Genomic DNA, 26,724 nt, shown 5'->3' with positions numbered 1-26,724 from the left:
TCTCTGGGATATGCAGGGATGTGGGCTATTGCGCCACGAACCTGTCCTGTGACACCCTCCTCGTCTTCGTTCTTGTCGTTAACTTATCATGGAGTGGATATACTGTATATGAGTTGAAAATGCTGTCATTTTAAACTACAGTGTTACATTAATGTGAATGCAATGCCTTCTTTGTTAAGAAAAAAAGAAAAAAAGATAATATATATATATATATATAAACATCTATATATAACGCTGTATATATATATTTTTTTCATCAATAAAGTAGTATCATAAATACTGACATGTATGGTATATACTGGTTATGATATATGTATGCATTCAATCGTTTGGACATATTCACCATTTTCATTATGGATTTGTGTTCAGCTCACACACATTGGAGAGTTAATCTAACTAGTACGGTTATGTTATAAAATAGTCTTCAGGAGCTCCTGGAGAGGGTGAGAAAGCGTGTTCATGATGGATTGCAGTTTGTCAATGATTACTGATCTCTCAAAGAATTCCATCTTCATTGTCACATGGCATCACCAGCCTTTCTGATGAGTTTTTTAATCCAGTTGGTCGATAACACTTGCCACCACAGATAAATTTAAATGAGCTCAAACAACTTCCTGCACACACTCAAACATCTGATACTCATCAGGAAGTAAAGTCCACACATTCCTGTCTTGTACATAGCTTGCATGTTGGTTCTCGAGTCCAGAAAAAAGCAAAAAAAGCAAAGTATACCAGTGCTTACTATAATTACATTAACCATAAATTCAAATTGCACCAAAGGGAACATTTAAAGTATACAGATTTCTAATTCTTCATTTTACCAGGCAAGGCCACAACCTCAGTATCAATCTCTCTCATTGGCTTAATGATGGTGGCTTTGCCCCCATTATCCTTGCCCCTCTGACCAGCTATAGCACCTTACACATTTATCTTCTCCAGCATCTTTGTCCCACCATATGACACTTAGGTGATGTTTATAAGGGTCTGTAATGCAATTTTTGCATCATATCAGTTTTCTGATACAATCAATATATCTGAAAAACTACCATATAGCAAGCATTGTTTTTGTATGCAACTGGTTGAATGATATCTTGACTATAACATGGAAAACGTCTCATTCATTATTATGCTACTTCATACAATAGTCTGTGCTGGCATTGCAGTTAACTGGCATATTCTGCGTGATTATTGAGTATTGAGTATTCACTTATCTGTGTAATAATTTTGGCACTTCAGTGATATAATAATAATAATAATGTTGGCACTTCAAACCCCATATACATTATATCTGTTTTGACCTTCAATTTCTTATGCGTGCACGGTTTTAAACTTCTTATTTTGCCACAGAGTTTCACCCACAGTTGTAGAGGAGAGGTTATTTGGGCATTGCATTATTGGTTTCCTTACACAACCAATACAATGAATAATTTTAAAAACATATTCTGATATTCTTTTTGTGCAGTAACACCTACAGATCTCATCTGTTATTGTGTGATACAGTGGAAGCCTGCTACACAATATGTGTTTGCAAGGTGGCATGCGATTTTTAATATTTTGCATATTTCCTATTGGTTCTTACTTTATTAAAGACATTTCTACTGACGATCAGTCCGTGTCTGTTCTTGCTTACTTGTTTTTACAGTTGTTAGAAGATGTATGCACACGGTTGACATCATTGACCTTTATTACAGTGTTGTGGCAACATGGTTAGTGAGCAATCTATTTAAATAAACTAGCCCGGTGGGAAAGGAGAAAACTAAAGGTAGACCAGAGGCAGTATTAATGTATGTGAATGGACTTTTGCACTGAAAAAGTTGTAATGTACCTTTTTTGTGTGGCATTCTGTGGCGCGAACACAGCCAACTGTATTTGCAACCTATGAAGGCGGCTTCGTTCATTCCCTTAAAGTGAGACGCAATGACGGTCTCACATGCATGGAGAGTGCGATCTGTGCGCGACTGGAGCATTTTCACTAGGCCGGTGTGGCAAAAGACAATGTGATCAAATATAGCATGTTGACCCCCCAGAGTCAATAAAAAAATAATTTCATGCAGCATTGCCCAAACCGTTTAAGCTCAAAACCCAAAATCCAAAATTAGAGAAACTGACTGCACCCCAAGATCCAAATTAAAACAACTACTAGGTATACTATGTACTAGGTATTGAGCTAATAGTCATTTAAAATATATCACCAGCGACAGATTTACTGACAATTAAAAAAATTAATGCTGCCTCATTTTGAGAACCCTAAATTTGAAAAGGCTATCTTAATGTATTCTTAATTAATAATTTACAGATGTGCCAATATGATTGATCTGACTCATAACTTGAACAAACAGTTTCGCATGCGGTATAGAGCGCATGATGCTGATGAGGGTGATTTTTGAAACGCAGAAAACCGGTTTTGCTTTGTTGTCATAATATCTTTCCTTTAGGGATGACTGACTCATGGTTAACAAAACAATGCAGCCTTATTACATGCGCAGAGGTATAGCGGAATTAAGCTTCACCAACATCATTTGGCAGAGTCATCATATCTTTAATGCGTCTTTTAATTGTCTTACTGAAGCCAAATAATAACACCCACTAGAAATAAACTGAATGATGATTTCCAAACTTTTAGGGGTTTAATTGGTCCACATTGTGCTCGGAAAATGAATCAATTAAGCCAACCTGCTATGATGCAAAAAAAAAAAAAGTAAATGAATCTTCAAAGTCAGACTAAAATATGCATTAAGGTTAATTAACTCTCTGACCCTTTAACCTATGTGCTGCCTCAGAGGCATATCTGGCAACCACACCAACAACATGGTTGCTACAAGGTTACGAACACACAGTAGGCTATAGGGAAAAAAATGAAATATTGCAACCGGCCTTCAACGATGAATGTGACCCAGACAGAACAGTTGACCTCTCCAAACTCATGACACCATACTTCGTGCAGCTTAGCCAAGTGTGTCGCTTCCCGTGCTGAAAAGGCACAGAGGTTTTGGGGAGCTTGTCAGTTGAAATCTGTCAAAGGTACTCAGTGGACTTACTCGGGCCTAAGGACTACAATACCCCAGACCCAGAGGGCTTATCCTGTGAACTCAGACATTTCACATAGAAATCAACTTTGTGCATCAGAAACCTAACGCCCTGCTTGACACCTAAGTCCTATTGTTTGGCTCTAGCATAGTACACAATACATTTGTATTTGCTGCGCTCTGTTTACCAGAGCAGAAATAAGGGGAGGGATTAGCACATCTTCTTCTTCTCCATGTTGTCGCTTCTCTTTCCTTAACTGAAGGTAATCACGTCATTTCTTTAGATAAGCAAATAAGCCTGCAGTCTGCCCCCTTCCTAGTGGCTATATCCAGGCCTTCCTCAAAATGAAGGGAGGTGCTTGAAAAAGACTCCAATAGACTTTCTCAAAAGTTCCCCAGCTTGTGAGTGTAACTTTTCCTATGAGCGTTATGGAACAGCTTGTGCCTGCTATCCGGGGCTCAAACAGGACTGATAAGTTGTTAGATCCGAAGATGACTTCATGCCAGAGTCTATGGAATATATTTTTGGGACAAATCTGGATAGGACAACTCAACTGAGAGCATAAAATGGGACACTGACTGTCTAAAGGTAAATATAATGATGTGTTCAAGTTGGATTTGAAATACATACATTTCAGTCAGCCGGTGTGTGAACAACTGCAGACTACACGCTTACACATACACAACCTTGAAGATCAAGACTGCAACCATGTAGAGGGGGGGAAAAAAAACAAGAAAACGCTTCTCTTCCACATTTATGAAGTTGAGGAATATCACTTTGCAGTGTAAACAAGAAACAAGTTCTGTTTTACAGAACACAATGTTTAGTCACAGAATTACTTCCCCAAGTAAAATAAACCTGCCACTTTCCTCCAGGTTTTGGGTTTATACACCATAGAATATACTTCCAAATCCTCTCAATAATGTTTTTAATCGGCTCTTCTTGGCCTGGCTGTTAGCACTAGAGGAAAGCAAAAAAGGAAAGGGAGGAGAAAAACAACTTGGACTCAAAACTTATGAATTACAGGCTATTCTTTAAGCTCTGATAAGCTTCTACAGGTTTATCTTGTTCTCTTTGCAACAACCATTTGTTTAGATGACCTAACTAGAACTATTTGGCAAATTCTAATCTTGCAATTGCCCAGGGTCTGTTTACATGCATTTCATCAAGTACTTATGGGATAAGATGGATGGCCTTGTAATTGTTGCATTCACAAGGGATACGCACCCTCACTATCTGACCGTTGAAATCCAAGTGAGGAACATTTCTAAGTACTCATAAAGTGGCAATATTTGCATCTTAAAACCTCTCCAACATTAAATTATTATTTTTTTCTCAGATGCTCCATTTGTCAGCGTTTTCAAGCACGGTTAAGCTCTTCAAAAATGTCCTGCAAAGTCAGATTTTTAAATCCGACATGCTTAATTAAATTCTTGAAAACAATACACTTCACCTTTGAAAGGAATTCAGAAAATGTAACGCTGGATCTTTGTTGGAATCTGGAGCACCTCCTGTCTTTACTTCAGCTTCGGCAAATCTTTGGCAAATATCACCACTCCGAACATGTGCGTACAGCCATATTAGTTTTACTCTTGCAGTGCTTTTGTAACATTGACAACGTTGTTGAACAATCCAATATTAAATAATGAATTCCTCGCTTCGTGTAGTATTCCAAGTTGCTTCAAGAATACTAATTTATTTTGCTGGCTAGACAACACCCACACAGTTTTAATGGGAAAATCTGTTGTTGCAAATACTTTTTTAAAGACATAAGTATACCATATACATATATAGAGTCATATTCACAGTGCAGTGAAATGCCTCACCACAAGATAATCAACAATTTTATGTTAAAAATAATATAAAATAACGCACTGGAAACTGTTACAGACAATAGTATCAATTAAAAACAGTAATAACTGATTTGCTAAGGAGGGTAGAACATTCACAAAAATTCTGCAGTCCCATTTAAACTATTTTAAATGTAACAATTTATTGATGACTTTATTGTTGATTTTACCCATACACAATTACATACTGTACTACATATGTTATTATTAAAGGCCATTCGAAAAAAAAAATATAATAATGTACCTCTATTTATCCAATCAAACAAACACTGATCCAGCTTTTGTTCTTATTATATATACAGATTGTTTCTTTCTCAAAGAAAATAATATAATCATGTTATACAGTATACAGATGAAAGAATAATGTTTTTGTTTTAATTTTTGGTGCTGATTGAGAAATCCGTTGTGGTCTACTTGCATCGGGGCCAAGTGAGGCAGTGACCCACCATAACTGGTAAATAGAGTCGGGGTGAAAAATTGCCTTCTGTGGTAGCACCCACTCGGCATTACAGTCACATAAAAGTGGAACAGGATGGCTTAGCACGTCATGACTTTTCTTTTTTTCAGGATTATTCAGGTTTGCTGGAGGCCTGTGGCTCCTATTCCATGCACATCCACATATAGTGGATCTATGTCGTATACTGTAAATGCACGTGCAGCAAGAAAAAGATCGGCCAAAAAGTAGTCCAAACTTCATCGCATGTATTGGGTGACTTGAAAAGCGGATATCTAATATCAATGGAATCATTCAGTTCAATTTTTATCCAACAGACATTTCAGCCTCCGCAGTGACAGACGCTAATTCTGCAGTGCTCAGGAGCAATCCATGGCCAGTGCTCCGCCACAATGAGAGACCGCTTAAAAGAGTTACTGGAGAGGACTGAGGAGGTTTCTGATCGAGGAAGTTTGAGTTCTAACCCCCAGTCCGAGGACGACGACGACACTGGCATGTCTGTAGTTGTCGGGGTCATAACACCAGAGGCTGTGCTGTTTGAGGAGGAGCCAGTCATTGACAATTTCCTGTCGGAAGTTCAACAAATCCGAAATGATATTGTCACGCTGGAGATCGCGGTAAGGTTTACTTAGAGGAGTGTTTCCCAACCATTATGAAGCCAACGCACCTGTTTTACAGAATACAAATCTCACCGCACATCAGCAAATGTCACAAAAAGTATGGATACTGAAATAATGATGATCTTGTCTCATTACTCGACCCAGTGTGAAATTTAGGCCTGTTTAATTGAACACGAGCAGAAGCCATGACACACATACACAGGTTAATTTTAACTTCTGCCATCTAATGGAAAAGTATCTTATTGTTCTCCCCGTCACTATCCGTCATTGGCGTAGGTAGATGAACAAAGATGCATTATTTATAGTAAATACATGATAATTTTCTGAAATATTAAGTGAAATTGGATCATTTTCATCAGCACCCCTGATGACCTTTCACGCCGTATTTGTATGCCACAGCACTCTGGGTTGGGAATTAGTGACTCAATGTGCGCGATGGTCACACTGCTTTATTTGTGATGTCTAACGACTAGGAAAACTGTCCCTAATCTCAACCAGGTCCTGAAATTCAGCCAACAGCAGAAGATGTTGGTCGCAACGATGCGGCGCTTTAGTATAATGAAAAAAGAGAGCAGCATTACGAGGGACATCAAGCTCCAAGCTGAGAGCCTCCACCGACGTCTGGACAAGCTTTCTAAACAAGTGCAAAAAGCAGAAGAGCAGCATGGTCCTACTGCTGTTGCAACAAGAATACAACGCTCCCAGCATGCAGCCATTTATCTTAAATTCCAGCAGGTTGGTCAATACAACTTGCTTTGTTTGCTGAAACGCGAATTTCCTTTCATTGCTATTCCATTTATATGAATAATATAAAACCTTGACCTTGCCTGAGCTCTCTCTCAGATCTCAACACAAATCATTAGATCTTTAGCTAATAAACTAAATACGCTTACATGCAGAGGAGGCTATAAATCAAAGATAAAAAGACAGATTTTCTGCATGGAATACTAAAGTTGTAACAACCGATATGGGGAATCACTTTAATTTACTCAATCTATTCACTTTATTACTGTTTTTCTGCCTGGGGCTCCAGAAGATATTAAGATGGGACCCAAATGTCTTCTCCTCATTAATTTCCCTCTTCCTTTTTCATCCTCTCTTTTTTCTTTCTGCTATATTTTATGCAGGTAATGCGGCAGTACAATGAAGGACTGTTGACCAAGCAGGAGCGCTGTAAGCATTTCATTATCCGGCAGCTGGAAGTCTCCGGAAGGGATGTGACGGAAGCGGAGGTGAACGAGATGGTTGCCACAGGAAAGTGGGAAGTCTTCAATGAAAACCTGTTAAACGATGTCAGAATCACTCGGTCCCAACTGTCTGAGATTGAACAGCGGCACAAGGTGAGGATGACAGAAAGCAATTTACATTTTGCTATGTTCTTTTTTTTCCTTTACATCATTTTGGCTCTTAAAGTTGTAATCATGTTACAATGTCATAAAGTCCAAATTCATGACTTACAGGTGTATACTTGATTCGGGAATTGCTTGTCAGCAAACTTGGACACAAATAATAACAGTTCATTTCTAAACCAGATGAATAGACTGTTGATGTTGCATTTGTGGTTTTTGGGAAAGTAGGAAATAGCACATCAAAAGTACAACCTTTTTTTGCATTTATTTACATTCTGTATAAAAAATAACCTTTGCTTGTAGGAGGTTGAAACGTGTACTTTCTACATGCTGTATGTTCTTATCCTTCAGGAGTTGTTGAGCCTCGAAAGCAACATGATTGAGCTGAGGGACCTCTTCATGGACATTTTCATCCTCGTGGAGGAACAAGGGACCCAAATTGAGCACATACAGACCAATGTAGAGAGGACCCAGGATTATGTGGCAGCCTCTAATGAGAAGTTCAAGTTGGCCGCCAGGTACAAGAAAAAAAACCCTCTTCGTCAGATCTGCTGCTGCTGTTGCCCTCCCTGGAAATGCTGCTTTTAAACTTCAACGAATTGGGATCCAGCGGCTGGTATTCTAAGTGTCTGCCTTACCTGTTGGGAGTAAACAACATTGGAATCGAGTGCCATTAAAGTGAAGGTTATGGTACTGCGGTTCTTGCTGTTGAACACAGCAACGGTGAAGACAGATTCAGCAGAGCATAGAAAACAATTAAGGGGGAGGCCAGGAATTGATATTTGAGGCACTTATTTTTTTGAAGAGGGTGTGAAGTGACTGCTATTGGAAGAGACAGTTCACTGAGTGCTCTTCACCAACATGGCTGTTTATTGGAGACCTTCACTGTCATCTGAAAGAGGTCACAAACAAGACTTCTACCTCTGCAACTATCACTGCTTCATCACAAATTCCACTGTTCTAAACTTTTTGGTTCTTCCACAAGCACTTGTGTCCCCCCCCCCGCCCCCCCAAATGCTATATTTAGACAGTGCACTTTGCTAAAGCTCATATTTATTATTGTGGGGGATTTAGTTTTCTTTTTTTTCCAGATGCCAATGATAGAAAAAGAAGGAAATGTTGTCACCATGTTTTAACGGAAGTAGCATTATTTCATTTCAGTTAAATAGCATATAGAGTGGAACCCTGCAAAATTATTATTTTTTTTTAAAACTTGACTGTTAAGAATGTTAATTAAAACATTGTCTGCACAATTTATAAATTATTTATGACAAATTGATTAATTCAGTGACTATTTCATGTGGGAAAGAAAAATCTATATTTGAACAAATCACATATATAGACAAACTTCCAGAATAAATTGTGTTCAAATGTAATGTTCGACTGTACTAGTATATAAGAGATTTGGACTAATAATTATTGTTCTTTCAAATCTGAGGGATAATTAATTATGACATTGCTCTGGTTTAAACCCAGTTACAGTAAATAATATATTTAATGTTTATATATTTTTTAATATAATTTATTGTGGTGTGTATTTATTAACTCGATTTGGAACAGTGCGTAACTCCACCCATGTCAGATGTACTGAACCAATGAAAGTCAGTGAAGAGACGGAAAAGTGAGCGATGCCCCGTGTCGTGTGTGTCAGCAGACAGGTAACTTGGGTGTGGCAATACGAGACAGGAAAAACGGGTTTGCCTCCGATTACGACAACAGCTGCGCCTGCAGTTCCCCCAAGACCTTCTGTGTAAATAGAACCGTAACTTTGTGCAAAAGATGTGTTCCTTTTTTTTTTTTTTTTTTTTATTTTAACCATAATGCTGGTTTAAAACAAAAGTGTTTCAACTTGAACTTGAACGACACAAATGTTAAGACTGATTGACAGGATTGACATTAAGTAAGTCAGTTTGGCATTTTCTCCCGGATATTGGCCATTCACATGACACATAATAAACGCTACCTATCAATATGGTGTTTTATTTAGGGAACATGTTATTTACAAGGATCCCCTGGGTCTAGTAGAGGAACCAGGTGGGATTTTCTTTGAGGTGTTTACTGGCATTTCAATGGCATCAGAAAAATTGTGGGTTGTTGTTCCTCCCCCCCCCCCCCCACCCCTGCCTTGCAGTGATTGGGGTGACATTTTGAAAAAAACAACAACATAAAAGCATGTAAGCTGCAATATGGAATGGAAATAACAATATAATATTATGACAATATATTATTGCGCTGCATAACCTCACACATACAAAAAAAAAAAAAAGGTTACAGAGCAGCAACAATGCCATCCAGTGTTCACTGACATAATTGCCAGTTGAATGTACTGATTGACTCCCACAAGTCAAATGCTGAGAGAGAAGAGAGTCTGATTTGTATACTTAATCTTTTAAACAAATCAGACAATCAGACTGGGGATTGTCACTTTGTATATTCTCATTGTATTACAGAATGTCGTTATACGTATTCGTTAAACGTTATTGTCAGGACAGGACTGGTTTAAAGATAGCAGGAAAGAAATCTATGTGGAGCAGTTTTTAGTGCATGACAGCTGAAGGCCAGTTTCATCCACACATTCCCTAAATGTCTCACTTCATGAAGAAATGGCGTTTTTACAGCCCCCAATTTGCTTCCATGCACCTTTTTTTTCCCTAACAAAAGACAGAGTCGACATTACCGCCTGCTTTTATTACATCCATCACAATGTGAAACTGAAGGAAGATAGAAAAATGTGTTCATATCATATAGCATCTGTTTGCCTGGCAGTTCTACTATCAACAGTTAATTATAAAACATATTTTACCTTCATCCCAGCTCACTGGAAATATTTTATGCGCACATTTTTCCATCCAAAATCTACAAACATCTTGATACTTGCTGACAAGGCAATGTCAATGATAGCGTATAGTTAAAGATGTTAACTTCCGACTGAGTAAAGTCGCTCTGTTTCCAGATTTTATACTATGATTAAATATGTATTTATTGTAAGGGTGGTGTAGAAAAAGCCATCCACTTTAATCCAATATCTTCCATAACAAAACATAAAAACAACAAAACATGGCACCGTGGCCAGGGAAATCAGAATCAGAATCAGAATCAGAATCATCTTTATTTGCCAAGTATGTCCAAAAACACACAAGGAATTTGTCTCCGGTAGTTGGAGCCGCTCGAGTAGGACAACAGACAGACAATTGACAGATAACACTTTGGAGACAGAAAGACATTGATAAAAAAACAGTCAATGACCAGTAAAGAGTTGCTAGTTATCTGGTAATGCCGGTAAATAATTTTCTTTTTGACAATTGTGCAAAAAGATGCAGAGTCCTCTAGCACTTAGAGCAGTTGGAATGACTAATATTGCAATAGTCCGGTGCAATGACCATTGTGCAAAGGGCGCCGAGACTTCAAGGAGTGTATGCGGTGCAATAAAAACACTTAGCCTTACTAAATACTGAGGAAAGTCTGCATTATATGTTTCGTTTTTCGGATTTTAGTTTAACCTCCCCCAGAAATCCTTAGTTTTATTCAAAATACAGTGTTTTGCTTTCTTTCAAACATTATCTAACCCTAAATTATTGTGTGCATTGGATACATCAGAGGATAGAAACACTGGACAGTGTTAAATTATAGTTCTGAAAATGTTAACTATGATATCAAATTTTATTTGATAGCACAAAACTTGAATTGATACATTTATCTTGATATAAAGTGCTACGGTGTATATAGTTTGCGCTAAACAGTTTCATTAAAATTGACACTTTCTTGGAAAAGAAAAAAACATTAATAGCTCGAACATAAAGTACTTTTGCATTGGTCACTGTTAAAGTGTGAAGTGTAATTGTAATAAATGTGTTGTTATTTTGTCTTAGCTTGCTGGGAGACCCAAAGCAGGCTCATGAAAACTTTTGTCCTTCACAGTGAGGAAAGTCAGCATAATGTGAGGTCACGCCGAGCTGATATGATTCGCTACAGTTTGTACTGAAACTTAGAGTTGAAAAGGTGAAGTATTTTTCTTGCTGCATTAGTTCATCAGATACAAAGACAATATTTACACAAACACATTGTGTTGTATTGTAATGTATTGTATTAGAACGTTAAAACAAATGGCATGATAGCGGCTCAGGTGAAAGAGATTTGGCCAGTAGAGGGAGCTGATATGCAATAATTATAATCGGCGTTTGTCAGGCCTTGGCAGACAATAGGCTTTATGCAAACAGCTGTGACACATTGGGACAAAGGTGAAAATTAACTGAGATGTTGGGGAATGAATTTAATTCAGAGGATTCGGCCTCACTTTATGCTGATGGAAGGGTTGGCGTAAGAGACATTGAACACATTTAGTGTGAACATTTCTTTGCAGTCCAATAGACCTCTTTTGAAAATAAAATAAAACATGGTCAGAAATGCATCAAATGTTTTTTTGTTTTTGTTTTGGTAAGTCATTCTTTTGACCTTGTGAAATAGCTCACAAGCTATTATGAGCAAATAAGATGATGTTGTCTCAGCTTAGGCCAGTCAGTGCACCACGAAATATGATCTTGACTCCATGTTCTACTTTGCCCTGTCGACAAATCCCACAGAAATTGATTAGATGGCTCCCAAAGTTTCATAATGTTATTTCCTCAATTGGATAACTGAGAGGGGAAACCGTGTGCGGTCCAGTGCAGATACGGTAAGTGCATTCAGCACAATTCCTGCTATCATAATCAAAAGTGGAAAGTTGTGTGTAGTCTACAAGTCAAACATAATTGTGCTGTTGACATTAAGATGTATTGTATTGTGCGCATGAATGTGCATATCAGATTGTCTGGTCAGGCCAGACAGTGCGAAATTTCATTTACCAGCACCTGAGATTACATGACCATGATATGGTCAATGGGTTTGGACTCTTCAGTAAAATAATTTAAAAAAAATGTTTTAATCTCTATAAAGTACAGTATAACCCTACTTAACATCAAAAGAAAATACTTCCAATTTTAACAAAAAGTCTAAAAATTCAAGTCAGTCAAGTTTCGATCATATCAGTCCGACACAAAAATATACACTTTCTCCACATTGTGCATAGTGTTGCTTTTTGTTTTAAATCTCAATAGTGTCTTTTTAATACAATATTCACAATAAAAGACACTTATATGGTGCTATTCAAGAAGCCAATATACAATGAAATAATTAAATGTCTACTCTAATTATACTTTTTTTTTTTTTTTCTCGCGAGCTTAATTTCTTGATTGTGCTCTTATAGCCCTCGCTCTCCTTAGGAACAGAAAAGCAATCCCTTGTACATCTAATTTGCAACTTCAAAGATTATTCCTAATTCTTCTCTCTCTCTTCATCACATCTCATCTTCTGCTTTAATTCATGCATCCATCCGTTGTCTTTACCACATATTCTGTTCAGGGTAGCGGGGATCTGGAGCCTATCTCAGCTGACGAAGGGTGAAAGGCGCCCCACACCCTGGACGAGCCAATCAGAGCGGCCTGGGCACATACTGTGTAACCATTCACACTCACATCCATGTCCCACTGAGCAGGAATTCAGGCGAGTGAACCAATACACTATCAGTGACTCACTTCACGTAAAGCAAAGTTCCCAATGATAAAAAAAAAAATGAGACAAAACTTTTACTCCAAAATGACAGCACACATGATACGTGACTGCGAAAAAACTTTATATAAAAATGGATTTATAATCTTTGTGTTGTGGAGTATGTTTCTGATGAAATATGACATACAGCATGGGAATTGAGTCTGCCCCAACCAAGTGTCACAGTGTAATGGATTACAGTGGCTTGGCTCCAGTCAGGAACCACCTCAGGGTCTTCATAAAGCTTCTGACTCCTGGCCAAAATTTTTGTTAGCGTCACGCAATCACATATTCCTTTGACCCCAATACGACAGACAGTGGGTTTGATTAGACAAACAGGGACGCTAATACTTAAAGGAATATGGAGAATCTATGCATATGAAAAAATGACTCTGAGGAACTTCACAAATTGTATTATTAATAATTTAAAAATGTATTGCCACATTTTGCTGAGTCAGACAAATTATTATTAATCCCAACGCTGATACAGACTGTTTCCCCAGAAGCGATACTGTTTTTTTTTTTTTCTTTTTTTAGTTTGTGGTCCTTTTCATTCTTCCATTAGATCAAACTATACAGCTGGTTTCACTCGAAAGTGAGCGAAACAGAAAACAACAACAGACTAAAATTAACGACTTTAGTATATTTTGTTTCAGATTTAAAAGACAATTGTTTTTTTCTTAAGTGATTAGGTGAAAGGCCGGGGTACATACCCTACTGAACTCGTCGCCAGTCAATCACAGGACATACTGTATGTAGACGAACATTCATAGTCACATTTACACCTATGGGCAAATTACAGTCTTCAATTAACCTAAAAATGCAAGTTATTGGAATGTGCGCCTAATCTGAAGTACCTGGAGAAAACCCTCTTGACTGTAAAGCACATGTGCTAACCACGACCCACCCTGTTGTCAAAGCTGATGATGTTTAAACATTTTTTTTTTGAACTTGAATTCTCTGAGTCGTGTGTTAAATTCAGTGGGGAAGATATGGAATAGTTGCATTCATTAAGTTTTATTGCATTCAGTCGTGTGTGTTTCAAAGATGATGAGGTGTATGGAGGAGCTTCACCCTAATAGTGACAGCTAACCATCAAATGCATTTAACTGTGCTGTGTTAGGGACAATTGAAGCGTTGAAGAAAAGGGCACTAATCATGAATACATTATCCTTCATCCAGAGCCAAGCTTTTCTATTTACGATGTATTTCTGTGGATCTTTATACCGAGTTAATGAGATTTCAAAAATGTGAAATGAATAGCATTTCAATTGCTATTCAGTGTGGAGGACGGCACGGGAGAAGGGAGGGATTCCACCTGATGACAGAGAGCTATTACTAGATTTGCTGCATTCGGTGAGCAGAGCAGTTATGGGAAATGAAATAAACAGCCGCGTCGTGTGAAGAGTAAGAATTTCAATCAAGTACGAGTTTTAAAACGGAAAAAAAATGCGGCTTGGGTGAAAATAGTTTTGCCATTTAAGGTATCTGCGTGCATGTGACAATAAGACACACATAGTACGACCTTTTTGCTGTCACCAAGGTTAACCAGTTGGCGGCTAGCTAATTAACTAGTGTATAATATTAGAAGTAAAGTAAACCGTACTGCCTGGAGGTCACCGAAAGTTGAGGTGACTCCCGAGTCGAGGTGAAGTCAACCATTACGTTACTGTTTTTTTTTGGGGTCGAATTCCAAACTGTATGATTTCATTTTCTACCGCTTCATTCATTGAAGGAGTTTTTTCTTGAGCCCCGCAAACACATGTTACAATATGTACATTTGAAAAGTCATAAGGCATCATCTTAGTCATTAAAATGTTTAATAATTACTTGAATTAATGAATCACTTGTACAATTTCATGACACCGAATTTACGTCTTCCTTGGCCATGTGAAATCACCTGCATAGTAATTTATTCATGAATTTCATTAGACTTTCTGCTGCAGACACTTTTTTACGGTGTAGCTTATCTTCTAGCTATTATAGCTTATATGAATTGAGGCAGTGTTTCACTATTTTTTATTTATTTATTTATTTATTTTGAAATGTTTATTCAGTAATTTAGTATGAAACACTCTTTTATTCTAATGTCATAACTCGTGCGTTCTTATGATGGTGTCATATCATCACGTGCACGTATTGCAAATGCAGCCTCATTGTTCTTCCTCCTCGGGACATTTTCGCTTGCACGCTACTTAGTTCCTCCCCACTAAAGCTGCGGTGTCTGTCTTGGTTTCACGGATGCTGGATGAAATCCATACGGAGGAATCCCGTGGAAGAAAATACAGACATCAGCCCATGATATCAAAATAACGCAGCTGCCGCAGCATTCATAAATACTCTTAGGACATTTTGATGAAGGAACAGATGGTTTTCTAATGCAGAAAAATTCTTCAGATGATGATTTTAAGGGCTTTTGGAGACAGTGTTGCTTTTCTTCACAGTGGACATCAGGAACCAAGAGCTGGTATATAATCTATCTTGTCAGCAGTCCCACAGTGAGGTCTCGTCTATGACGTTCATCAGCATCATTTCTGATAAGTTGCGCTTTTTGAAAATATAAATCAACAATGGCTCTTGCCTGAGATACGTAAGAATCTTCATCTTCTCCTCCTTAGCAGTCAACGAGATGTCAAGAAACAGAAACTGTTCGTCGACCAAAATAAATAAATAAATAAGTAAAACAAATCTACAGGTAGCAGGTAATTTACATGGGCAATTTGTGATGATCATGAAGGCCACACGTTTTTTTTTCCATACCACCCCTGATTTAAAATCTACTTTGTGGGTCACATGTCTGATCTACAGTATGTAAGGTTATATTTTAGCACACTCACATGCTTAAAACAATACCAAGGTTCACACCACACGTGTCCTGTTACGCCAGCCACATTTGGCAATATGGAAGAATTACAAAAGTAATACAAGCTGTTGTATGACGTCTTTTTGCTGACAGCTGTTCACAAATGGAGAAAAGTTTAGTTCGCTGTACCATCTAAGGAGATCACTGTGATAGAATGATCCTACACAGGTGCTGAAATCCACCCCCCTCACAAATGACACTATGGCATGCAGAGTTACTGAAATATGCTGATACAGAGGAGCAACTGTGCCATCCTGCGGGACTCAGCTGATGATTACTTCCTATCACTCAATATATGGTTCTTTTTCAAAATATTATTTAACAGACTTCACCGGTGAGATTATACCCACATGGCTTCTTTTATATCTAACTGAGCAGTCCATCACGGAGATACCACGGAAGTAAAAACAGTAGGCCCATCATATCGTCGCAGTCCACTGTGGCTGTTCCACCCTAATCCCGTGGCCAAAGCTAAAAGTCTCCCTCTCAATGTCACTTCCCAGGCAATAAATAAAACAAAAGTGCATGCGCTATGTGATGGACTGTCCTGACAGTTGTGTCATGAGAGCAATGATAGCTTTGTGAATCTTTTCCGCCATCCCCTGACTCGCCAAAGGAAGCTGACACACTCATTTTTGAGAGCTGTTTGACAGATTGGTGAATTTTCCCGCAGAGGTAGATGCAACTCATTTTGGAGAGTTTCTTGACCAACCACCCCCAGACAAAAACTTAAAAATTAAGTTAGAATAGCAGGGTTTATTAAAAATGTTAGTCCAATTAATCTATTATTAATAAATAAATAAATAAGCAGCTGATAAATAGCTCGTTTTCTGCGCATAATGGATATTATCTGATTATCCTGTCCTTTTTCTTTCAACTCAGCATTAGACTGCCCTTGTTTTAATGTTTTATTTTTTATTTGATGGTGTATTGTTTTTAACTGTGTTATGTTTAATCATCTTAAGTATCATTTTTGATTTGTATTTATGTACAGCACTTAGTTCTTAGATGCGGGTGTTTTTTTTTTTAAGTGCTAAATAAATAAAATTGAGTTAAATTTAGATTGTCCTGTTAATTTGTCAAAATGTTTGTTCTAAATTTTGTGCTACAAGCAATAAATTGTCTTTTTGAGACCCTAATTATTCTCACTTGTATTTGAGGTGTTTAACTTGCCAACAGCAGGTGAAGCGAACCAGCAATGACAGCAAGTTCAGGAAATAATTATGCAAACTTATGAACTAAATTGAATGTCTTAATTCATTTACATACTTTATCATGAACTTAAAAACAATGTGAACACTTCTTAATGTCCAGATAATCTTTCGTACCTTTAAATGTAAACCCAGCTTTCCACAGAATGAATTCAATATTCTACACATCATCAGCACAGAGTACATTGACACAGGCTCCATTGTTTTTTCTCACCTTACCTTTCTTCCTGTCTATCCTCTTCTCTGCATCCCGTTACTCAAGGGTATTTCTGACAGCTGGTTTTACTGACACGTTTACTCACAACAGACTGGTGAACACAGACCACTCAATGCTGCACTGTCCAAAAATTTCAGACTCTTTTCATTCCAGATTTGAATCATTGGAAACGCCACTGCATTTCTTATTCATATTTTTATAAATTATTCTCCCTGATATGAGCCCCAGTCACGTAAGGCCAAGCTAGAGAATGTCTCACACTTTGATAGAGAGATAAAGAGGGAGAGAAAGTGGCAGAGAACGGTATTAATAGACAGACAGCAAGGGTGAGGGAAATATTAGCAAGGTTGACAGGCATGATGTTAAATTCCATTCATCCCAACACTTTGGAACTGCTATCCTGTGTCCAGCTGTGCATCATGACATATTTTGATTGAATTTGACGTGAGATATATTTTACTTCCTGTATGCAACCACGCACAAATTGATTGTCAAAACTATATTTAAAAAAAAAAAAAAAAAACTATAACAACAATTAGAACCCAAACGACAATCTTTATCCAAATCTTGACTTGAAATCTTGAATGGGTGTCTCATAATGACGATGCTTTCTTCACAAACAACTTTCAAAAAGTGTCTCAAGTGAATCCAATCTTTTCGCAAGTATATATATATATATATATATATATATATCTAGTCATATTTGAGTTTGTCCCTATGTTTTCGACATTTCCGATCATAGTCGATACATGCCAAAAAGAAAATAAATTGTCATTGAGTACTTACTTACACAAGGCAATTTATATCAGGGTTGCGCATGTTTGACGCCTCAAGTCAGTTTCCTTTGACGAGTGTGAGCGCTGTGATCCAGATCAAGCGCAGTACACTTCCATGGCCCCATTTTGCTTGGTAGATGTGTCCCAATTGCTCATGCACCAACGCCCAACCTGGGCATGTGTAATACTCCTACCGCCAGTCATTAATAACTGCCACCTTGCATTATATAAATTCTATGAATGTTTCATACAACGAAAGTATTTCCCAAAGTCTATAAAGTAACACAGTGTTATATTAAGTGATGGCACACACAAAACATGCGCAAGTGTAAATGACTGCAGCACAGCGTGAGCGCGGGTCAGCAGGGGACGGCGGAGGGAGGAGAAATTGGACCAAAGTCTTAATTTCCCCAGTATGAGTGCACATTAATGCAGCCCATGTTGTTCAGCTGATCTTGCGAGATAGTAATGGCATTTAAGCTGTATGCCTCATAGTTCTGAAGTCGGGGGTTCAAATCTTGCATGGGTTTTTGCTGGCTACTCCTGGGCTTGTTGCCTTTCAATCACTGTGTGAATGTAAAAGGGACAATGAGTAGAAATGGATCACAAGCCACCGAGACTAAAAGTTAGCTATGCTGCATGAACCACTACACTACAAATAGTCCTGCTGCCATGTTGAGATGTGGCATACTGACAGATCTCTGCTCGATAAAAGTGCTGTTTATTGTCGTACTTGCTAAGTGTTGTTTTGGTGATCAGTTTGCTTCATGATCATGTCACAACGAGAACAAAGTTCATATAACTACAAGCAGGTTGTGAGCCACAGACTGCATCCCTATTAATCTGTCCCTTGGTATGTAGTGTATGCGTTTGTGCATCATTGTTGAACCTGCCACACAGAAGCACTTAAAGCCTCTGATGCATGTAATGTGCTGGTTTGTGTCACGGTGATGGATATCGACATGATGATTCTCTTTTTGTCTCTGTGTGCTTTTCTCCTCTGTGGCTTGTTGTGTTTCTTCTTCATATAGTCTCCGTAACATTCTCTATCACCCTGAGATGGACACTGGCATGTGGTGCTATGGAGATGAATCACATGAATGAAGTTGAGACCGTTTTTGTGAGGCAGTGACGAACAGAACATGTAACATTTACCCAATTTCATTAAGTGAATATTATAAGATATCCATTCATCTATCCAGTTTCCATATACTCTTGAGGGTTGCAGGGATCTGGAGCCTATTCCATTTGACTATTGGCAAAAGGCAGATTACAACCTGGACTGGATGCCAGTCAATCACAGGGCACATATGGAGACAGACAACCATTCGCACGCACACCATCACTGAGTTGGAACTAGACCCAAACTGCCTGCACAAAATGCAGGCGAGTGAACCACTATGCCATCAGTGACTCATTTAAAAATGTACTATATCTTGAATCACATTCGCTCCCCCCCCCACCCCCAGCCACCTTTCCTGATAATCCCCATCCTAATAATAATAATAAGTGTTCAATTTAAAAAAAAAAAAGTATTTTCTCTTACCACTACATAAAAACCTTCACACAAAAATAATACAGCATCAAAATAATTCTTAAATAAGAATAATTTTTGAGCAGCACATCCAGGATGATTTCATTCCAGAAGTCTGGAAAGATCTTTTTCCATGCCTATAATCAAATACTATATAGTGTAATGTTTTACAGTAATGAGCAGGATAATGCCTTCATTTCCTTCCAGGTTTGTCATCATATAATTAAATTTTAGATCATGTTCAAATCTTAATTATATGGAATCTCAGTTTTCTATGCCTGGAAACAAGTCATAGTCTTACTGTTTCAGTGGAAACTACAAGCCATGCAGCATGTACCGGGAAATAATACAGCAATAACAATTTGAATCCAATTCCAAGAAAAGTATTTATCTTTGGAAATAATAGTACTGTTTGAGAGTTAACAACATTGGAGTATTTCAACTAAGACTCCTAGTAATAAGTTTGAGGTTGAAGCAAAGAAGCAGTAATATCATTTATTCCTTCTCTTAATAAGGGGGGTCTCATTGCCGTGCGTACACATTAGGTATTACTGATTCCATTTACTGAATGTGCTGATCTCCATAGAACTTAGAAATGTATTAAAATAAGTCCGTGGGGATATGCTGCTGTCTGTGCATTACAAAATGCTGGAGGGCATCCTAAACACACCTTCATGTTAGAATTTTTTTCCACTCCCCCAAAATGTAGTTTTAACAGTTGGCCTGGATTCACATCAAAAGAAAGGTTATGATGTAACCATGTGTGTGCTTAAGAAAAGTTTACATTTGGCTTTTGGGTAGAAGACAGCTGAGAATTCAGGACGCTCAATGCGGAATGTTTGTCATCTGACAAATGGAATACTGGAAGCCATTGTACTTTATGATTGTTGTCAGCCTCCTCCTCCAGACAAAAAAGCAATGTACACACAAACTAAACAGATGTAGGCAAGTCGCAGTGGGGATGTAACAACCACTTTGAGGTACTTCTAGCCCAAAAATCAATAAATACTAACAGACAAAACTTTAACTTGATATTAGATGAACTTAATACTGTGGTATGAAGTGAAATGGGCTTTATAAAGTCATCACCCATCAAGCTAAAGACTTCTATACCACTTATCCTCTTTGGTTACTGAGAAGCTGATACAAACTAAAAAGTACATAGTTTAAACACGATATATACTCTTAAATAATCTAGTTGTCAACATATTGAGTTTGGGGTAAAAGCCACAGCTGCACAATTGAGGAAGAGTAAAATCTTAGTCCAGAGAGTTATTGTCTTGTATGTATGATATTCAAAAGCCAAGAAAGTGGAATTCTATTGTACAAAAAGAAGAGATGTCAGAATGAGGTGCTGCATTTCAGTGATTCAAAGGGAGACAAACTGATCACCGTTCCAATTTGCAAAGTCAAACATTCACTGGCCTTGTAAGTTGTTGTCTGACTTTGGTTTGCAACCAGAATGTGTGTAATGTATCCCTTTACCACAAAAAAAGGACAGCAGGAAAGCTGTTTCTTGCACGCTGGGTCAGTAACATAGCATGGCCTTCTGATTAAAGCATGTCTTGTTGATATCACTATACCACTTTGAGTAGATGCCAGCTGCTGAGGTTTAGAATGAAAAGCTTTTCTCAAAATAGAAATAAAACATCACAACAAAATGTCAGTTGAGATATGTTGATTGGATTAAATGTGAAATGTGCCATGTGTGCTTTTTCCCTGCACGCCAGACTGGTCAGCTGTGCAAAAGCTTGAGATGGGATTAACAATAAAAGAAGGTGTGAGAAACAGATTTCAAAGTTAAATTCCTCAAAAAAAAAAAAAAAAAAGGAAAGAAAGAAAGAAGGCCAAATGGCAGCGGTACGAGACAATAAAGCTGTGTAACACTGCACAAAAATGTAGAGAAAGAGACCTGATAGGTGTGTTTTGACAGAAAACAGCCCTAGTCTCAAGGAATACCGCAGTTGGGCGTCAACTTCCCACTGATGGATGATGAGACACCAGTGGCCAGGAATCGTAAGTAATATCTCTTTTGAATTTTTTTTTTTAAATGTAAATATAATCGTACTCCATATTTTTCTTTCAATACTTATTGTATGTATTAGTATTATATTATGTAAAAACATGATGTATATACTTTGTTTTGTACTTGCACGACAATTAACTTTGCAAAAAGATTATCAAAACATTACTACCGTTTTGTGACTAAGTTTTATAACAGGGTTAATTCAATTCCTTAAATGGATTATTGTAGTTTCCATAATTTCTTATTTGCAAAATCAGCTCTGAATTCCAACTACTGAAAGGTCGTTCGCCTTCTCAAATGCATTTTGTTCTAGTTCCAAGGTTCCTCAGTTTGTAGGTTTGAATTTGTGATTGAGCATATTTCTGTGTATGGGATCTTTTTAATCGGGCAAACAAAAACTAAAACGTGGTTATAGTCCTCACAAAGTGCTTAAAAGTGTATAATTTAACTTGTATGAATAGTCAAATTATTTTTGATCAGATCCTTCTTTGACTGTCCAAGTATATTAACTTGTAAATATATGTTTGGGGAGCTCAAATTGCATCCAGATGTCACAGCAAATCAGTTGAAGTCAGAGACAGCCAAACGTGTTTCATAAGGCACACAGCAGATGCGAACGCCATCGGAGCTTTCAACAATGCGCCTGCACTTGGTCAGACATTGGAAAATGTTAATGCATATAATTAGATTAGGTAGTATTTTCACCAATTTAATTAATAAGTGGTATGTGATAGGGGAAGTCCCTATCCTGAGCTATAAATATTATTACATTTTTATCGCTGTACATTATATAAAACAGTCTCACGTTTGGTAAAAAAAAAAAGAAAAAAGAAAATACAACTTATTCAAGAAATACCACTGACATATTTTATATTTTCTGTACAGTATCATGTATTCCTCCACAGAGTTCATTGGAAAGTTCCCCCAAAATTGGACACTTGGAGACAGAAGTACAGGTATATGGCCACAAAGGTATCATTGTTTGTCAAAAGGATATAAAAAGTCAACACAGCGCTGTTCAAATGGCAGGTTTTTGTGATATAAAAAAATTAGACCAAGATAAATCATCAAAACATTTTACACCATTAATGTGAGCTATAACCTGTCCAAATCAAGTGAAATTATTACACAGAAATGTCTTTTTTTTATTTTTATTTTTTCTCCACGTGTTACGGTCAAATGAAACCAAGGTTGAACTCTTCGGCCACAATTCGGAAAGGTATGTTTGGCACAAACACACCACTGCTGTTCACCAAACGAACATCAGCTGCAAGTGGACAAGGTGGAAGGAGTTATGAGCAGTTCAAAGTAGCAGTCAGTGCTGGTAAAAAAACAAAAACAAACAAAAAACTCGGGCTTCTCCTAGAAGGCAAAAAACAAAAAAAATATTAAATAAATAAAAATTGCCAGGAAAAGCCTTCTGGAGCATCAACAATTTGTTCAGGGTTAATCGGAGGCACTCTAAATGGAGGTTTGAATGTGACTGGCTTATTCTGAGCACTGAAGATTTCAGTATTTTTTGTTTATTTAGCATGATGGAAAAAGTTTGGAAATTATTTATTTTGGTCTCAATTTTTATATCATAAAAACCAGGCATTTGAACAGGGGTGTGTAGACCTTTTTTCTCCTCTGTATATCAGTATAATTTCATCCTTCCAACTGTTTGAATTCTAGCAGAACATGGCAAACAATTTCATATTAAATGAAGGGATCAATCTCTGAGAATGTGAGAGGGGCATTCAGTTATTGGATTTTATTGGGGAAACTTGCACTTGAGGTCAAAAAAAAAAACAAAAAAGAAAAAGAAATGCAAATAATTATTCTTTGCCCACTTTTGCTTCTCAACACTGGGGGGGCAGTGTGAAGGAAAGTGTAATTCACTATTTCACACAATTTATTTTGTGCCCTCTCCTTGGCCTTTCTTCTGGTCAGAGGAATTGTCAACAAAAGATGGTGCCATGTCCTCCGCAGTATGTGATGATGACAGCAAAGCACTTGACCACACACCTGTAACAAATCATCCTCATCTTGCCATCCGACCACCTGCTCTCACATTCATTTACTCCACTCGCTTAGGCTGCCATAACTTGCACGGAGACAATTTCAGACACACACCTTTGTCAGACACACACTGTTTGAGGTGAGAGGCGACGATGGCCTCGTGTCACTGTGACACACCAGGTAAACTCTCAGAGCGAAGAAAGTCTACTTTAAGAGGAGATAAAAACAGAAAACTACTGAAAAATTCCCATTTTTTCCCATGATCTGATGTCTAATACATTTCTATCTTTTATTTGAAGATCTTATTTGCTATTATAACCACTATTCCCAGAAAATAAACTGACATATCCATGGCAATATCTTTGCTGAAAGCGGTGGTCCTCTCTACTGGCCCCTGACATCCATCACTCCATCCCACTGACTCACATTCCATCCGGTGACTCTACCAATATTCTTTTCAATCTTGACTGTATCGTCAACTTTTTCTTTTCCAAGTCAACAAGTCATACATTGATAGTAAGAAATGTTTGCCTTCAGGCACCTTATTTTACTAAGCAAAAATACTTGGGGAATGAGTTGGAATTTCATAAGAAATCTGCCCTGAAACCTTATGTGATGTGATTCTTATGCAGTATTCACATACTCAATGAAATCACCAACAAACTAGGACATTTAATGACCTTGGGGCATTAGTAAAATAGTGTGACCCGCATTTCCTGCTTTGCTGAGTAAAAAAAAGAAAAACAAAAGAAGAATTAAAAATGAACTTTCCCATATTCTACAATGGTATTTTATTATCCAGGAATCTCAACCATGCGGTCTTATAATGGGTTATACAGTGAATACTTTGTAAGAACTTCAAAATTGGGTCATTTTAATAACAAGGGAACTTTGATGGTGACAGGTTTTAAGACTTGAACATATGAATAGCTGAACCCTAATATACTGTAACACTAACCATCCATCCATCAATTTTCCTACACTTATCTGGGGTCGGGTCACGGGGGCAGCAGCTTAAGCTGGGAAGCCCAGACTTCCCTCCCCTCGCCACTTCCCCAGTTCTTCCGCAGAATCCTTAGCCATTCGCAGACCGGGAGACAGTCTCTGCAGTGTTTCCTGGCGTCCAGGGGGCACCCTAACAACATGCCCGAGCCACCTCATCTGTCCTCCTCTTCATTTGGAAGAGCAGCAATTTGACTCTGAGCGCCTCCCGGATAATATCCAATTATTGAATTAATAGTTTAACAGCTTTTAGTGGTCAGGGGTTGGACAGAATATAAACTGCATGAAAGGGGCAAGACAATGAGGCACAGTTCAGAGAACAATACATTTGATGAATGCCTTAAATTATTTTAACTATCTGTGTCATTTTCCTTTGGATTCTTGTGAGTCATATCAAATGCTCTAACCTTGAACCCAAAAATGTCAACACTTTATTTTTTACAAGGCATATCATTATGGCATTTTGTCAGTAGCAGAATGAGACCAGAGTAAATCCCTTATGTTATTGTAGTAATCCTGTGTCTGCTTTCCGACAGGGTATTTAAGTCTTAGCTCAGATGTGAATCCATAAGAAATAGTATTTGTACAGTTCTAATCACATAGCAAATCTACTATCATAGAAACGGAAAGCCATTTATACCTCAAGATTCATAGGTTCACATAAGGCAATGAGGCCACAATGAAAGGCAGCAATGATAACATGAAGGGTGTGAAAACCACCTGAGAATAACCCAAAGTTTGTAATACAATGTGTGTTCACAACATGTCAGTTTACTTTGAAAGATCGCACTCTTAGTTGACTCTCACTTGTTTCTTTGTTTTTGTTCAAGTTGACAAAGGCTAAGAACCTGAACAATGAGCAGCATCACATCTGATCTTTACTATGCATGCAGGGGACCACCTCCAGCTGCTTGCTTAATGAACAGCTCCAAATCACTCACACACACACACATACACGCACACGCACACACACACACACACACACACACACAACAATGCTGTGATCGTGAACATTAAGATGTTGTAATTTTAGGGATAATTAGTTAGACTGTCAGTTTTATGACTTACATTGCAAGCAGCAAGATTAAGCCTCTGAGACCTCCTACCCTGCCGCTCGCACAGTGCTCTACCATTGTGTGTGAGGAGAATAGATGAGGGCAGAGACAAGGGGGGGGGGGAGTGGGGGGGGTTTGGAGTATACCACTGAGAACGGTATTCTAATTCTTGGCTTTAATGAAAAAAAAAAAAACTAATTTAATTTTATCTCTTCCTTCAGTGATTCTAAGCTGCAACATCCATTGAACATCATTCATATCGGAGAAAAGGTAGCCTGACTGATACATTCTGTGCTTCTTTCTAGCTTATGGACAGACAGGACATTTGTTTCTTTTTCACTTCCACTAGTGCATACTTTGAAACCATGATATGAGATCGCTTGTGATATGGTTGACTTTCTACATAAAATTTCCCATTGTGATCAATTTGAAAATTGTGGAAAACTGTTTAATCATTAAACCTAAATGTACAGACAATGATGTGCTCCTACTTGTCAAAAAACAGTTACATAAAATCCAAATAAGAGGCCAAGTGAACTTTTCTCACTTGATTTGAATGATGAACATTGCTGCGTTAACATTTGTATACATCTAAAAGTAGACACATAAAACACAACAACATCACGAATTAAGGGATTTAGCTGTCATTTTAAAACCACATTTTGGAAATATTTAAACATCCAGGACAAACTGTTATTCTGGTAAATAATTCTCAAAGAGAGGGATCTATTTCTGAACTTGTGACTCATAGCGCTTGATTGAAATGTAGAAATATTTGAGGGTCTTCTGTCCTCCCATCCACTTCCTACCTAAATATTTTCAACTCGCTCCTCAAATCCATGTAGTGTTTGGATGGTAACTTACATTATCATTTATCTTCAAATGAAACAGTTGACACTAGATGTAGTAACCCCTTCAAAGGCTCATACTATTAAAACAACTGGGTGGGGATGTTTAATTGAGCATCACTTTTCAGAAAGTGTGACAACAGAAACTGTAAACACTTCAGATGGAGCATGCAAAAAGTAAACTATATTGCTCATTCATTTTAAATTTGAGACAGACCGTAATATAACGAAACATTGATGATAAATACAGAGCAGTGAAGCAATACTGTGTTATGCAAGGTTTCGAACAGAAACACAATGCATTCAAC

General features: G+C 37.7%; 1 protein-coding gene across 1 annotated transcript; it reads left to right on the top strand.

Moving 5' to 3' along the window:
* The first annotated feature begins 3,329 nt into the window (after positions 1–3,329).
* Positions 3,330–11,687, top strand: stx19 (syntaxin 19). Its single transcript, XM_061692875.1, has 5 exons — positions 3,330–3,615; positions 5,649–5,948; positions 6,450–6,686; positions 7,079–7,291; positions 7,652–11,687. Exons 2-5 carry the CDS (start codon positions 5,724–5,726, stop codon positions 7,886–7,888), a joined length of 912 nt encoding a protein of 303 aa, XP_061548859.1. The 5' UTR covers positions 3,330–3,615; positions 5,649–5,723; the 3' UTR covers positions 7,889–11,687.
* The last annotated feature ends 15,037 nt before the right edge of the window (positions 11,688–26,724 follow it).

This window comes from Phycodurus eques, chromosome 12 (assembly GCF_024500275.1).
Source record: "Phycodurus eques isolate BA_2022a chromosome 12, UOR_Pequ_1.1, whole genome shotgun sequence".
Classification (NCBI taxonomy): Eukaryota; Metazoa; Chordata; class Actinopteri; order Syngnathiformes; family Syngnathidae; genus Phycodurus; species Phycodurus eques.
Note: the sequence above shows the minus strand (reverse complement) of the source record. Positions and strands in the feature narration are given on the sequence as shown.

What these genes read in the sequence shown, in the direction of transcription:
- stx19 (XM_061692875.1), top strand. Translation starts at nt 5,724, where the DNA reads ATGAGAGACCGCTTAAAAGAGTTACTGGAGAGGACTGAGGAGGTTTCT. An exon ending in TTGTCACGCTGGAGATCGCG is followed by an intron (nt 5,949 to 6,449) that starts GTAAGGTTTACT and finishes AATCTCAACCAG; the next exon opens with GTCCTGAAATTCAGCCAACA. An exon ending in TTTATCTTAAATTCCAGCAG is followed by an intron (nt 6,687 to 7,078) that starts GTTGGTCAATAC and finishes TATTTTATGCAG; the next exon opens with GTAATGCGGCAGTACAATGA.